Genomic DNA, 13,460 nt, shown 5'->3' with positions numbered 1-13,460 from the left:
GTTGTTGTGAGGACAAAAGGAGGGAAGCACGCCTGCTTCCCCGAGACATCTGGAGCTAAGCAAGGTGCGTGTAAAAAGGCAACAATACAATTGGCCCCATTGCTTCCATGGCACACACCATCCTTTTCAAAATGCTTAAGCAGGAGTAGCCCATGTGGTGCCCTGCAGGTGTTGTTGCACTCCAAGTGTGGTGTAGTGGTTAAGAGCGGTAGACTCGCAATCTGGGGAACCGGGTTCGCGTCTCCACTCCTCCACATGCAGCTGCTGGGTGACCTTGGGCTAGTCACACTTCTCTGAAGTCTCTCAGCCCCACTCACCTCACAGTGTGTTTGTTGTGGGGGAGGAAGGGAAAGGAGAATGTTAGCCGCTTTGAGACTCCTTCGGGGAGTGATAAAGCGGGATATCAAATCCAAACTCCTCCTCCTCCTCCTCCTCCTCCTCCTCCTCCTCCTCCTCCTCCTCTTCTTCTTCTTCTTCTTCTTCCAAGTCTCCTCAATCCCAGCTCGCCTGGCCAATGGAGCCGCAGACCAGCAACATCTGCAGACCACCGTGTTGCCTACACGGTGTAGAGGAGAATTGTGCCCCATCTCATTCCCCCCAAAGGAAAAAACGAAGGCACCTGCAACCAAAATGGAGAGATCAGCTTTGAAGATTTTTCTCTCTCCCCCGGCCCCCACTGGTAATCAAGATATTTTGATAGAACTCAACAGCTTGTCTCCCAGGGATGAAGGTGAATAGTTTGCAGGTGGCCAGTACAGTGAAGAATTATGTGCTGTGCAATACCACATCTTTGAGCACATCCTGGAAACTGGGATGGTCACATCTGCATTCAGAGTACCCCCCCCTTGCCCCTGTTCCTCCCATCCCTGGGCACCTGCTTTCCCAACTGCCTCTCTTGGAATTGAGAAAAAGTCACCCATTGTAGACAGGTGCTTTGGCTTGGTTTGACGATAAACGATGTTCAGGTTTCTGAATTCTGCTGCAGCAGGTACCAAATCACTAACCACAGCTGAAGACCCCCATTAGGTTTGACCCAGTAGCTAAAAAGTTCAGGGGGTTGTGTTTTTGGGGGGGTGGGGAAGTGCTGTAGGGTTGGGGTTTGAAATATAAAAACAGACATAATAAAACAAAATCTTAGTAAAATATGCCATCCTCTGTTTCTGTATCTGCTTTCTTGGTCAAGTTTCCAGACTCTGAAGGACAGTATCAAGATGCGGTGGAGGCCAGGTCATTAGGGGAAATGGGGCACAATTTTTTCCATTCGTCATCCTCATTTTTCACTAGCACTCTCACAGGAGAAAGGGAGAGGCCCATCACTGCCCTCACCAACACTCTTGATATAATCCTACCTTCCTCACTTTCCAAAGTGCCCTTCACACATTGCCCCACGAGTGTCTTGGGGCTCCTCCAAGCAACCTGTTTATTGAGAATTCATCCTGTTTTGCTTGCACAAAGTATATCTGGGACATAGATTGTATCTGCTCCTTATTGCATGTTCATCCTGGTTTGTTTGTATTGCAATGTATGTATTATATCACTCCCCGCCCCTGCCCCGCCCATTTCTTCCCATTCACTGCGTACATCATTCATTCACTGCAGCAAGCAAATCAGGATGAGTCATTGTGATAGAGCCTCACCACAAACCAATCAGAGTGAATGCTCAGTAAAGACCAGACTTAGCCTAACCTTTGTGCAAGCAGATCAGGATGAATGCCCAGTGAATAGGTCTGTCCAGAGGAGCCTGTTGTAAGGACAGTGACCATTTAGAACAGGGGTCAGCAAACTTTTTCAGCAGGGGGCCGGTCCACTGTCCCTCAGACCTTGTGGGGGGCTGGACTATATTTTTTTGGGGGGGAAATGAATGAATTCCTATGGCCCACAAATAACCCAGAGATGCATTTTAAATAAAAGGACACATTCTACTCATGTAAAAACATGCTAATTCCCGGACTGTCCACAGGCCAAATTTAGAAGGCGATTGGGCTGGATCCGGACCCTGGGCCTTAGTTTGCCTACCCATGATTTAGAACAAGCAGCTGAATGAAGCAACAGCCACAGGTGCTGTGATCCCCGTGCTTCCCTTTTATATAATTCAGCTTTACGAATAAGTGTGGCTGAGTGCACCTCGTAAATTCCTGTACTCCTGGGCTCGCGCACAGGCATGTGGTATGCAAGCCTTTTAAAATGCAGCAAAAGATTCGCAGGACAACCAAATTTCTCATTTGGGCACTTCTCACGCATACTATCGTTAATGAAAATTATATGGATGGCAAGAGAGAATCCTGGCCTTCTCTTCTGGCACCATGAGCTGATATTTTAAATGTTTCCTTCTTCTTTGTGATAATGCCTGAAATCTGCACAAACATTTGTTCCTTTGGTATTATTGCTGTTATTGTTTCCATTTTTTTGCTATCAAAAAAAAATAAATCCTCAAAGTGGTTTAAATGCAATAAAACCACATCAAATGGTTCACATAACAAAATACATGAAAATATCCGTATGCCTAAACATAATAGAAAATTGGAGAGCACTGCTAAGATTCCAAGCAACACCGCCCAACCGTGCATCCAGCCACACTAACCATCCATTTCACACAACCACTACAACCATTCGCTGCCTCAAGCATTAAAACCAGGAAGCAAGTGTAAATAAACCACTCGCGCTCAACAATATTGCAACTCAAGTGCAAGAAATAAGATACGTGGTGTAAGACAGGAGTCAAGGAGGCTCCTACAGTCTGGGGGGATGCACCCCCCCAACAACATGAACGCTGAAGCTGGAATGGGCGGAGCCAGAGGCAAAAAGTGGGCGGAGCAATAAATGTACATTTTACCTTTGTTTCTACCTGCACAAACCTACCTACCTCTATCCTCCTCCATTCAGGCAAGCGAGAGGCATCACCAGAGTTGAAGGACACATTTTAGCCAGGCAGAGAAACACCCAAGGAGCAGGCAGGTGTGGAGGGTGTGTATGGCATGGGGGAAATCTTAAGAGCATTTACAGTTTTACCTCGGGTTAAGAACTTAATTCGTTCTGGAGGTCCGTTCTTAACCTGAAACTGTTCTTAACCTGAGGTACCACTTTAGCATCTTAAAAAGCAGAGACATCACCTTGCCAACAAAGGTCCATATAGTGAAAGCTATGGTTTTCCCAGTAGTGATGTATGGAAGTGAGAGCTGGACCAGAAAGAAGGCTGATCGCCAAAGAATTGATGCTTTTGAATTATGGTGCTGGAGGAGACTCTTGAGAGTCCCATGGACTGCAAGAAGATCAAACCTATCCATCCTTAAGAAAATCAGCCCCAAGTACTCACTGGAAGGACAGATCCTGAAGCTGAGGCTCCAATACTTTGGCCACCTCATGGTAAAGACCCTGACGATGGGAAAGATGGAGGGCACAAGGAGAAGGGGACGACAGAGGACAAGATGGTTGGACACTGTTCTCGAAGCTACCAACATGAGGCTGACCAAACTGCGGGAGGCAGTGGAAGACAGAAGTGCCTGGCGTGCTCTGGTCCATGGGGTCAGAGAGAGTCGGACACGACTAAACGACTAAACAACAACAACCACTTTAGCTAATGGGGCCTCCCGCTGCTGCTGCTGCACCACCACTGCATGATTTCTTTTCTCATCCTGAAGCAAAGTTCTTAACCTGAGGTCCTATTTCTGGGTTAGCAAAGTCTGTAACCTGAAGCATCTGTAACCCGAGGTACCACTGTATTTGCCCACCTCAACCTGGGCCAGAGGTTCCCCATAGCAGTACATGAAGCCTGGATTTTAGGAGTACATAAATGAGAAGGCCCTCTTCCTCTCTCAGGCACACACTCGCATATAAAGCCGGCAGGGATCCCCTCTCCCTCCCCCAGCATCAATGTTGCTTCGGAAGATCCCTGCCTTGCGGAGCCCCTTGTGCTCTCCAGCTCCATGGAAACACCAGGCAAGCAGAACACAGCGTTGAGCGGGAGGGCGGCTGCTGCAGGCTGGCCGCTGCTGCGCTCTGGGAAACCCTGAAGCAGGGAGGTGCCCTCTCCTTCACCCTCGCCCGCCTCCCTCCCTTCCTCCCTGCTGCGTCCTTTATGGGTGGGTAGGTGGAAGAGGAAAGAGATGCATTTAAAGCATCCAGGCTGGGCAAGGTAGGATTCCTCCCCTCTCCATGCGCAGCCCTCTGGCATCTGCAGGAAATGAGGCAGGAACAAGGTGAAATGTGCTTTTCTCTTTTCTGAGCCCCCGTCAACTGCATGCTGTGTAAGCAAGAGGGTACAAAAGGCAGTTGTGCCTGGGAAAGATTCATTTGGGGGACCCTGGAAAACCAGTTGGACAGCGTGGGCAGTACTGGGCTGATGGGCTATTTATGTACTTACTATTATCAAGGGACGCGGGTGGTGCTGTGGTCTAAACCATAGAGCCTAGGGCTTGCCGATCAGAAGGTTGGCGGTTCGAATCCCTGTGATGGGGTGAGCTCCCGTTGCTCAGTCCCTGCTCCTGCCAACCTAGCAGTTCGAAAGCACGAAGTGCAAGTAGATAAATAGGTACCACTCTGGCGGGAAGGTAAATGGTGTTTCCATGTGCTGCTCTGGTTTCACCAGAAGTGGCTTAGTCATGCTGGCCACAGGACTCAGAAGCTGCGGACAAACGTCAGCTCCCTCGGCCTATAGAGCGAGATGAGCACCGCAACCCGAGAGTTGTCTGTGAATGGACCTAACGGTCAGGGGTACCTTTACCTTTACTATTACTATTATCACCACTACTGATGATGTAAGGGAGGGAGAACCCACCAGCAGTCCTGGTTTGTACAGTCAGGAACACGGGCACCTGCCTTACCAGAGTCAGACCCTTGGGCCCATCTAGCTCAGTGTGGTGGCTCTGAAAGAACTTCAGCCCAACCACAAGATGCCGAAGTTTGAACCCAGCTCTTTTGCATGCAAGCAGTGAGCCATGGCCCTAGACACAGCACACACACACAGAAGAGATGGCTGTACCTGCCAGGGCTGTACACATCCACCTTGTGGTTCTGATGTGGGGCTTCCAATCAGGTCAATTTGCCCCGGGCCAACCTGGGGGCCACCCACAGCACCTCGGATCCTGTCCCCAAATTAGGACATAAAAAGAGCCCTGTCTTCCACTGCCTCCCGCAGTTTGGTCAAACTCATGCTGGTAGCTTTGAGAACACTGTCCAACCATCTCATCCTCTGTCATCCCCTTCTCCTTCTGCCCTCCATCTTTCCCAACATCAGGGTCTTTTCCAGGGAGTCTTCTCTTCTCATGAGGTGGCCAAAGTCTTGGAGCCTCGAGGGAGCACCCTGCAACCCAAAAGACTGATGCCTCTGATGAATGCTGAGGAGCAATCCTTTTGGGTGGGGGCATCAGGCAGGAAGGAGAGCCAGGAATAGTCAGGCTCCTGCTACCTTCTCTTGGGAAGATGGGTTTTCCTCTCTGATGGCTGCCCCATGACAGCTCCAGATAGCTCTGGGTTGTCCAACCCAACCTGTCCATCTGTCTCAGCCCGCATCAACTCACACCTCAATCCCTCTGAACAGGCCTGATTTGTCTTTTTCCAATTTGAATCCATGTCCATCCTCATATTTATACAGCCCCATCCATAGCACGGCACTTTACAAAGAGTGAGGCAGTTCACAATCTAGAAAAAGATGTGAGGAAGAAACAGAGGTAGAAGATGCAGGGAAATACATGATTAATGCAAAAGCATGGATTCTGACCTAGCTGCAATATGGTAATGTTTTGCAGAGGGGAGAAAATGCCCCCCAACCCCCAGAGCTAGTCTGCATGGGGGGCAGGTGTCTATTCTCAGTAGGTACATTTTGCTGCCCTGGCGGCAACCACCCTCCCCTTTGCTACTTGAATAGTCCAATCATAAGACAGACCAATTTGGCAAATGATTTCTTTCGCAAATTCCTGTTATGACCGCAAGAGGGCACTGCCTTTCCAAGCAAAATCTATCTAGAAGCTGATTTCCAGAGGGGGAGTCCAGGTGACTGCTTTCTGCTGTGCTTTCAAGCATCTTTACGATGCGGCCTTGAACTGGCTGGGATACGTCTAAGCGACAAAGTGGACCAGAGATTCCACTTCCTGTCCTCCATTTCTTCTCTCTCCCCCCACTCCAGCCGCTTCCTGGCATCAAGGGCCATTATCCTTAATAGTGATTGAGATTATTTTTTTGCTAAGTACAAGGGAAATGGGATCCCAGGATGACTTAAAAATACCAGTTGCCGTGACAACGCAGCAGTGGATGATAAGGAGACCTCATTTGTGGCTTAATGGCTGGGAGAGAATAGCTAATTAAACACCAGCCTGACAAGAAAATTAGCAGGTGAGCAAAAGCCTCGTCCAACCTGTCGCTCCGTCTTCATTGAGGTGATCATTATGGTCTGGTGGTATTATTATATTATTCTTCCCCTCTGCAGTTCGACCGCTGTGTACGGCTGCCGGGAAATGAAGCAATAGGGATTCTGCAGTGGCAGAAAAGGCGGTAGCACTTTAGGTTGCAAGTGGGGCAATTTTTTAAAGAAAGGAATCCTGTTGTCGTGGACTGGTGTAGTCACAGAGTGGTGGTGGTGGGGAACCAACTGGGGAACCCCCCAGGGGAAGAAGGTTCAGAACCTGGGAAGTGGTGGTAGGATGACAATAAATGGTCAGAGGGAAGAGAGGGAAAAGACTGGGAGAAGGAGATGTTGGAAGCTAAAGGGGTAACAGGGCTCAGGGGGTTAGGAGAGCCTGTAGTAGAGAGAAGTTCAGAAACAGAAGTAGGAGAGGACGAAGGCCAAGAGGCAGAGAGGAGTCTGGCTGGTGAAGAGGCACAGGTGCCTCTCCCTACTGCTGCAACAAGCTTCCCTCTCCTCAGGTCTCCCAGAACCAGGAGAGGCATGAAGAGGGCAGAGAAGTTAGCTTCATGCAGGCGCAGTCTCAGATTACTTGGGGGAAACCCTGGAGAGGAGGCGACTAGGGCAGCTGTGGGGAGGTGGGGGCCTTCAGTCTCATCAACTGCTTCATGGGGGCAAGACCTGCTGGAGATGAGCTGCTGCGCTCATTAGGCCTCCTGTGCAGATCCTGTTTTTTGCTAACTTCAACTTGCTTGGTATAATTTACTGCTGGCTTAGTGCTGTCACCAGTCTTTCAAAAACAAAGGAACCACTTCCCATTCCAGTCCAGGGATGAGAAATCTTTTTCATCCCAAGGGCCGGATGCCTTTAGGGGCACAGGCATTGGTGGTGGGGCAATGATGGGAGGTCAGAGGGAGAAGAGAGAGCAGTCTGCAGGGAAGAAGTGTCGGAATCTGAAGAGGTAACAAGAGTTTAGTGAGCAGGAAGAGGCTGTGGCAGAGGGCAGTCCAGAAACAGAGGCAGAAGCAGATGGGAGTCAAGAGGCAAAGTGGAAGCAGGCTGCTGAAGAAGCCAGGCAAGGTCTCCCCATCCTGCTGTGACCAACTCCCCTCCATCCTTGGTCTCCCAGAACCCACAGAGGTATGAAGAGGACAGAGCAAAGAGAGACAAGTATGACTGGCTATCTTTGTAGTTACTCCATTTTTAAATTGAATTTTGTAGCTTTTTCCAGCTCTTTAGTTGAATGTTATTGCTAAATTTGTTGAATTATTGTGAGCCACCTTGTACTCTTGGTTACAAAGAGGCCAGATATAAACACTTTAAATAAATAGACAAACATATAAATTAACTCCCATTTTCCAGCTGAATAAACATACAAAGCCCTTTCTAACAATTGTTTCAAACAATTTAGTGAAACAGTGCTGAGCTCTGTGTCTAACAGCTGTGTCGCAGAGTGTGGTCTAAAGGCACCTGAGGCCACCATATTGCTGAAGCTAAGCAGGCTTGTGTCTGGGTCAATGCATGGATGGGTTCCCTCCTGAGAACAAAATGTATACCACCTTGTGGTTTCCATGATGGAAGAAGGGATGTGTGACTAACATCAGTGTCTTCATTTCTGGACCAGAATTCCAACAGGTTAAAATAATTATAAATGGTTCAGTTACATTGTAATTTAAAGAAATTATTCTGAAACACTGCACCCTTGTTCCAGAACGTAACTGGGGCTTCCGTGTTATTAAATAGTCATCGAGGGACACTGCTAAAATGCAAGGGCAAAAGTTTTTTTTAAAAAAACAAACAAAACTCTAGACAAAGGCAGAACTCGATTAGATTAAAAAAGTGTATTGGATATCCAATACCAAATAATAAACATGACAGTATTAAAAATTTATAGAGTATACAGCAAATACTACAGGAAAAAAAATGTACAGAAAGGAAGAAGTTTACAGCAGTCCTCAGAACTCTCCTACATCAGAACTGTAAAACAATATACAGAGGTCTTCCCACCCCCTTCTCCATATTCAGAGCAGCTTAGCTATGACACTACAAGATACACAATGTTCCAAATTTAAAATCACAAGATATGTAAAAAACAGTGTTAAAATGTGAAAAAGTGCAATACATATTGTACACTGACTTGAATAAATGTTTCCTTTTTTGTTTTAACCTTAAAAAACCAACTTTGAACAGTTGTTTTATTATTAAAAATATCCCCCACCCCATTCCCAGATTCATGGCAATATTGACATTCATGGTGTTCGACGTAAAGTAGCAATATATTCACAAAAATCCACCAGTGGGGGAAATACTGAGTACACATGATGGAATTTCTTTGGGTATAGATATGAAAGAGAAATGTACACATCTGAGGAGCGGAATGCGTGCACTAACTGAATTCAGTGGACGCAATGAGGACCCTACGCAAAGGATTTCCTGTTCTTCACAAGAACTTTGCATGTACAAAGGAAAACAGCCACGTGGAACATTCCCTTTCGCAGGAATGGGAAGCCCCTTTTGATTATAGATACCCACCCTGATTATACAGGGCTCTGGATCATACCAAATAGCCCAGATCCAGAGAAGTGCATTTCAACACCTGTGGGCCTTTTAATGTACTATTAAAAAATTCTCCTCTCCCTCACTGGAAGCTCTTTCTGATTTATGAGGCGTGTGTGTGTGTGTGTGTGTGTGTGGCACCTCTCCCCTTCCTTCTGCATACCAAAGTATTAAGGAAAATAAAAACCTCCACCACACATACAGAGAACAGATAATTGGATCCAGGCCAGTGTCTGAATCCTTCTCTCTCCCCAACCCAAACCTCATCTAATTTTACTCAATGCCTATTTTGCAGGTGTGCCAGTTTGCTCTTATGATGGACTTTTTGCTGACTGCCCCAACCCAAAATAAGCATCCTATTAACCTATGAGAATAAACTGGGGAGGAATCTACACCCACGTACTATGACTGTGAATGTCTCTGGGGCATTAGGATGTTTACTGTTGGAAGACAGAACACTGAGCTAGGTGAACATGGCACTTAATTATCTCATTGTAAATTCAATACAGTATTTAAAAAATAAATGGCTTTTCTTATGCATATGTTATAGCTGCTAATCAGAATGAATTAATACATTTCTTCAGTGCTCATCATCAGAAACCACTAGTCAATTTTAGTCTGTCGGCATCCCTATTTTCCATAATTGCTTCCAAGAAATCTTCAAGATGAATCTGCTGATACAAAGCCAGAAGCAAATACGAGTCTGGAACTCTGTGAAGGGGAAGCAGCTTGAAGGAGTTGCTTCAGGGAAAGAAAGGGAAGGGCTGGGAAGGGTTAAGCATCCCTCCTGTCCCCTACCTCTTCATCCCTGTAAGTAATTCTCTCCTGATACTGGTTCTCAGTAGAGAGCAGTGGCTGGGTGTTTTCAAACTTGAGTTAGCCAGTAATAAAAATTCTAGCCTTATTCACATGGAAATTTAAAGGATCCAGTGAAGTCTGCCTGAGATCAGAGCACTGCAAACTCCAAGGGTTATGGGCTATTTCCTCCAACCACACTGCTAATACTGACCCTAAAATAACACTGCTTTACACAGAACAAATTTGCTAAAGAAAACTACCTTTTGCTTCTTTTCCACCTTCCAACCCTTTTGAGTGTACACCTGAATTCCAAAAGCAGCGGGATTTTATTTTTTTACAAAATCAGTCTCTTTTATTATGTTAAGTCACGACCCTATAGAGAGGATGGTGGTATGTCAAACTGGGCAGCAAATAGTATAAAGGAAATAACATCTTCTTTTAGCTTCCCTCTTTTTCCCAAGCGGCACCTGAGTCACAAACATTGTACGCCTAGGTTTTGTTTCTGTTTAGAATAAATAAGCCTGCAAAAGACGTTTTGCTAATTTGTGGTTTAACACTGAAGGTATTTTTGAAGACCTATGGGACGGTGTACAACTACAGGGAAAAGTGCCCCCCCCCCAATCTACTACTAACCTCTGTACATTAAAAGATCTGGAATAAAACTCAAGATGCAATGTAAATGTTAAAGAGGTTATCTTTCAAATAAAACATCAAAACAGAAATTTCTGCTGCCAAGACACACTGTGGTATCTGATGCTAAACAACCCTACATTTCTCAATAAAGCTTCCAGCCCCCATCCATTTAATAGCCAGACACACTTAATGAGTAGCTCACAAAGCAAATGATAGGTTGTTGTTGTTTTTAAAAAAACTGTTTCACGACTTAGAGCCTGTCCGCACAATAGGTTTTCTTGTTCACATGAGTAATGCCAAGTGTCTCCTGGTATGTGCTTACACAGGCAGAGGTAATGTGAAAACTGATAATCACAGACACAGTCAGGGGCCATTCCCGTGATAACTGTAGCACTTTCCCCAATCACTGTGATGAGGGAATTGTTGCAATTACTATTCAGAATCACTCGCTTTGCACATTACATTTGCTCATCGGGGCATTCTCCAAGGGATGTTGGGGCTACTCATATGGATCAAGCTGTATTCCACTCAGTGGCTTCCTTCCCAGTGCCTACCTCCACCCCATATTGAAAAGGCAAACATAAAACAAACAAAAAGTTTCTCAGTGTTAGATTTCAATCCAAACAGGCAGCTAATCTCACAGTGATGAGAGAGAATCTAGTCAGGCTTTTAATAATTATAATATAAAAATAAAAAAGCTTACAAATAGCGATGCAGCATCCCCCAAGGTCATGGATTAACTGCTGGAAGGTGATATAATTATACACACACTAAAAATAAAAAATAAAACATAAAACAAACCGAACATTCCACACTGGCAATGAATTCCCGTACACAATAGAACAAGCAATCAAACATCTGTCTAGGCTGTGGGAAACAACACAAATTTCTTTTTCTTCAGGTTACACTTTTTTTTAATAAAAAAGATACAATAAAATAAAAACACACAAATAAAATTGTACATAAATGTGAATGTCCAACACTGAAAATGCAGGGAAGGTCACAGCACTGAGACAAAACCTGACTCAAATTAATGCTAAGTCCACTTCTTTGTCGGTATACTGGATTTCATCACATCGGCGCGTCTCCCTCAGCCATTTCTTGCAACATCTTAGCAGGAAGTGGAATCCAATTTTCCAACAGGTTCATTTCAGGTAATGAATAGAAAAGTCACTTGGTTAACCAGCATTGGCACTGATACTGCAGCTGGTTGAATATCCCTCTTGTGCTGTCCCCTAGTCTTTGTACATTTCCTTGTGCTCCAAGATTAAGTCCCAAGACCTGTGAAACAGGATTTGGAGTCCTTTCTTGGGGAAGGTGGTCATGCTGTTGTGATGGCATTAAGGTCCTTCATTAGTCCTTCCAGGTGGGCCATCTCTTTGGTCAGCTCATCTGGTTCATAATTCTGCAGGAGATTTAACAGGGTTACTCGGCAAGATGAGCTGCGTTGTTTTGGGTGGGAGAAGAGTATGATGCAGATATGGAACATGACAGCAAAGTCACATCTATTAGATGGATTGCGTCACTACAGAAATGGAAATGTCCCCATCCTATTTTTCATGCAAGGAGAAAGATGTGGGCAGATGCAGCACCAGAATTCAACATGCAGACAAACCCCAGACAAACAGTGAATTAATGAGAGAGAATGTGATTGGGGAGGCAGGTAGGGTCACAGGGAAAGAGGAAAAAGAAAAAGAAATCATCAACTTTTTGCACCCAAGGCACTATCTATGAAGAAGTACTCTAGGCATGTTCCAGCTGCCACCCAAATCTTGATGAGTTGGAGTTTCTCAGAGTGCATATTAAAGTGATGGACAACTTGCTAAACTCTAAGGGAATACACAAAAACCTGAACTTGGAAGATATTGTATTCTTATTCTTCCAGACTTTAAAATACTGGACCCACCTATGTAAAAATGTTGAGTCTGTCCTTGAGAAAATATTTATGCAAGAAAACAGAAGTAATGAAAAATGATCAATAAGCTTGCCTGTATGTTCCAAGTCTTTTACAATAAGAAACTTATCCTGGCTTTTCAAAATGAAAGATAGTTTCTTTTAAGCTGAGCAATGAAGGGTTATCTCTAACAAGAGCCAATTGTCTACACTAAGGGTAGACAAATATGGTTCCCTGCTGATGTTGTTGGACTCCAATTCCCATCAGCCCCAGCCAGTATGATCAATGGAGAGGGATGATGGGATCTGGAGTCTAATAAGGACATCATGTTGGCTAACCCTGGGCTACCCTGGGTTCCTAGACATTATGAGATTCATTTTTTTACACCATCTATGCTTTAAATCAGGAAAAGCAAACACTTTGCCCTCCAGAAGTTGTTGGACTATATATTCCATCCCTGACCATTAGCTAGGCTAGGTGGGGCAGATGGGAACTGGACTACAACAACACTTGGAAGCTATCACATTAGCTTTTCCTGTCTTAGATGAACTCAACTTTCCAAATCTGATATGGAATCTTTTGACTGAGACCCACTCATCACTAATAATCAAACTGCCTTAAAAAGAAGAAGAAAAGCCAATAGTGTACATCAGTCTACTGCAAAGCATAAAATTTTAGAAAGGGCTGGTGCTCAGTTGGATGGCTTCCAGCTGCACTATTTCAAATTATAAAGAAATTATATGAAGAACAGGAGAATGTTCATATGGAAATACAAAGCTACCTTATAAAAAGATAAAACTATTGGTCTATCTATTCAAGCTTTGCTCACTCTGACTGGCAGGGGCCTTCTAACTTTTCAGTCAGAGAGCTCTTTCCCAGCTCTGCTACTTCAGATCTTTTTAACTGAACCTGGGGCCTTACACATTCAAGGTCCATGCATTATCATGGAGCTACGGCCCTACCACAATCATCACTCTTGAAGAGGAAAGGGTTTCCAGAGCAGAAATGCAGAGTTACTGATGGGCAAAGGCCTGGCGAACAGTAGCAATGTGAGCAGCTTACACATGTATTATTAGGTAACACACTATATCAGGTTAGTATTGTCTTTTACAAATTTTAGTGATCATTACAGAAGGCCTCACTCAAATGGCAAAGCAAAGCAAAGCAAAGCAAAGCAAAGCAAAGCAAAGCAAAGCAAAGCAAAGCAAAGCAAAGCAAAGCAAAGCAAAAAAAAGTTGGTGG

At 45.1% G+C, this 13,460-nt stretch overlaps 1 protein-coding gene across 8 annotated transcripts in view; it reads right to left on the bottom strand.

Annotated features, from left to right (window-relative positions):
* Positions 1-8,159: 8,159 nt before the first annotated feature.
* NEO1 (neogenin 1) overlaps positions 8,160-13,460 on the bottom strand; it is a 107,213-nt gene continuing 101,912 nt past the window's right edge. For 7 of the 8 annotated variants that reach the window (XM_082198279.1, XM_082198280.1, XM_082198273.1 and 4 more), the window contains one exon: positions 8,160-11,729. In XM_082198279.1, coding sequence (XP_082054405.1) covers positions 11,646-11,729 — 84 coding nt within the window. In that variant the 3' untranslated portion in view covers positions 8,160-11,645. Of the gene's footprint in view, positions 11,875-13,460 lie in introns of all 8 variants that reach the window. The other variant, XM_082198275.1, reaches the window with a different exon arrangement.

Source organism: Podarcis vaucheri (assembly GCF_965113315.1).
Source record: "Podarcis vaucheri genome assembly, chromosome: 14".
NCBI classification, from domain to species: Eukaryota; Metazoa; Chordata; class Lepidosauria; order Squamata; family Lacertidae; genus Podarcis; species Podarcis vaucheri.
This window is presented reverse-complemented; position numbering and strand designations above follow the sequence as displayed.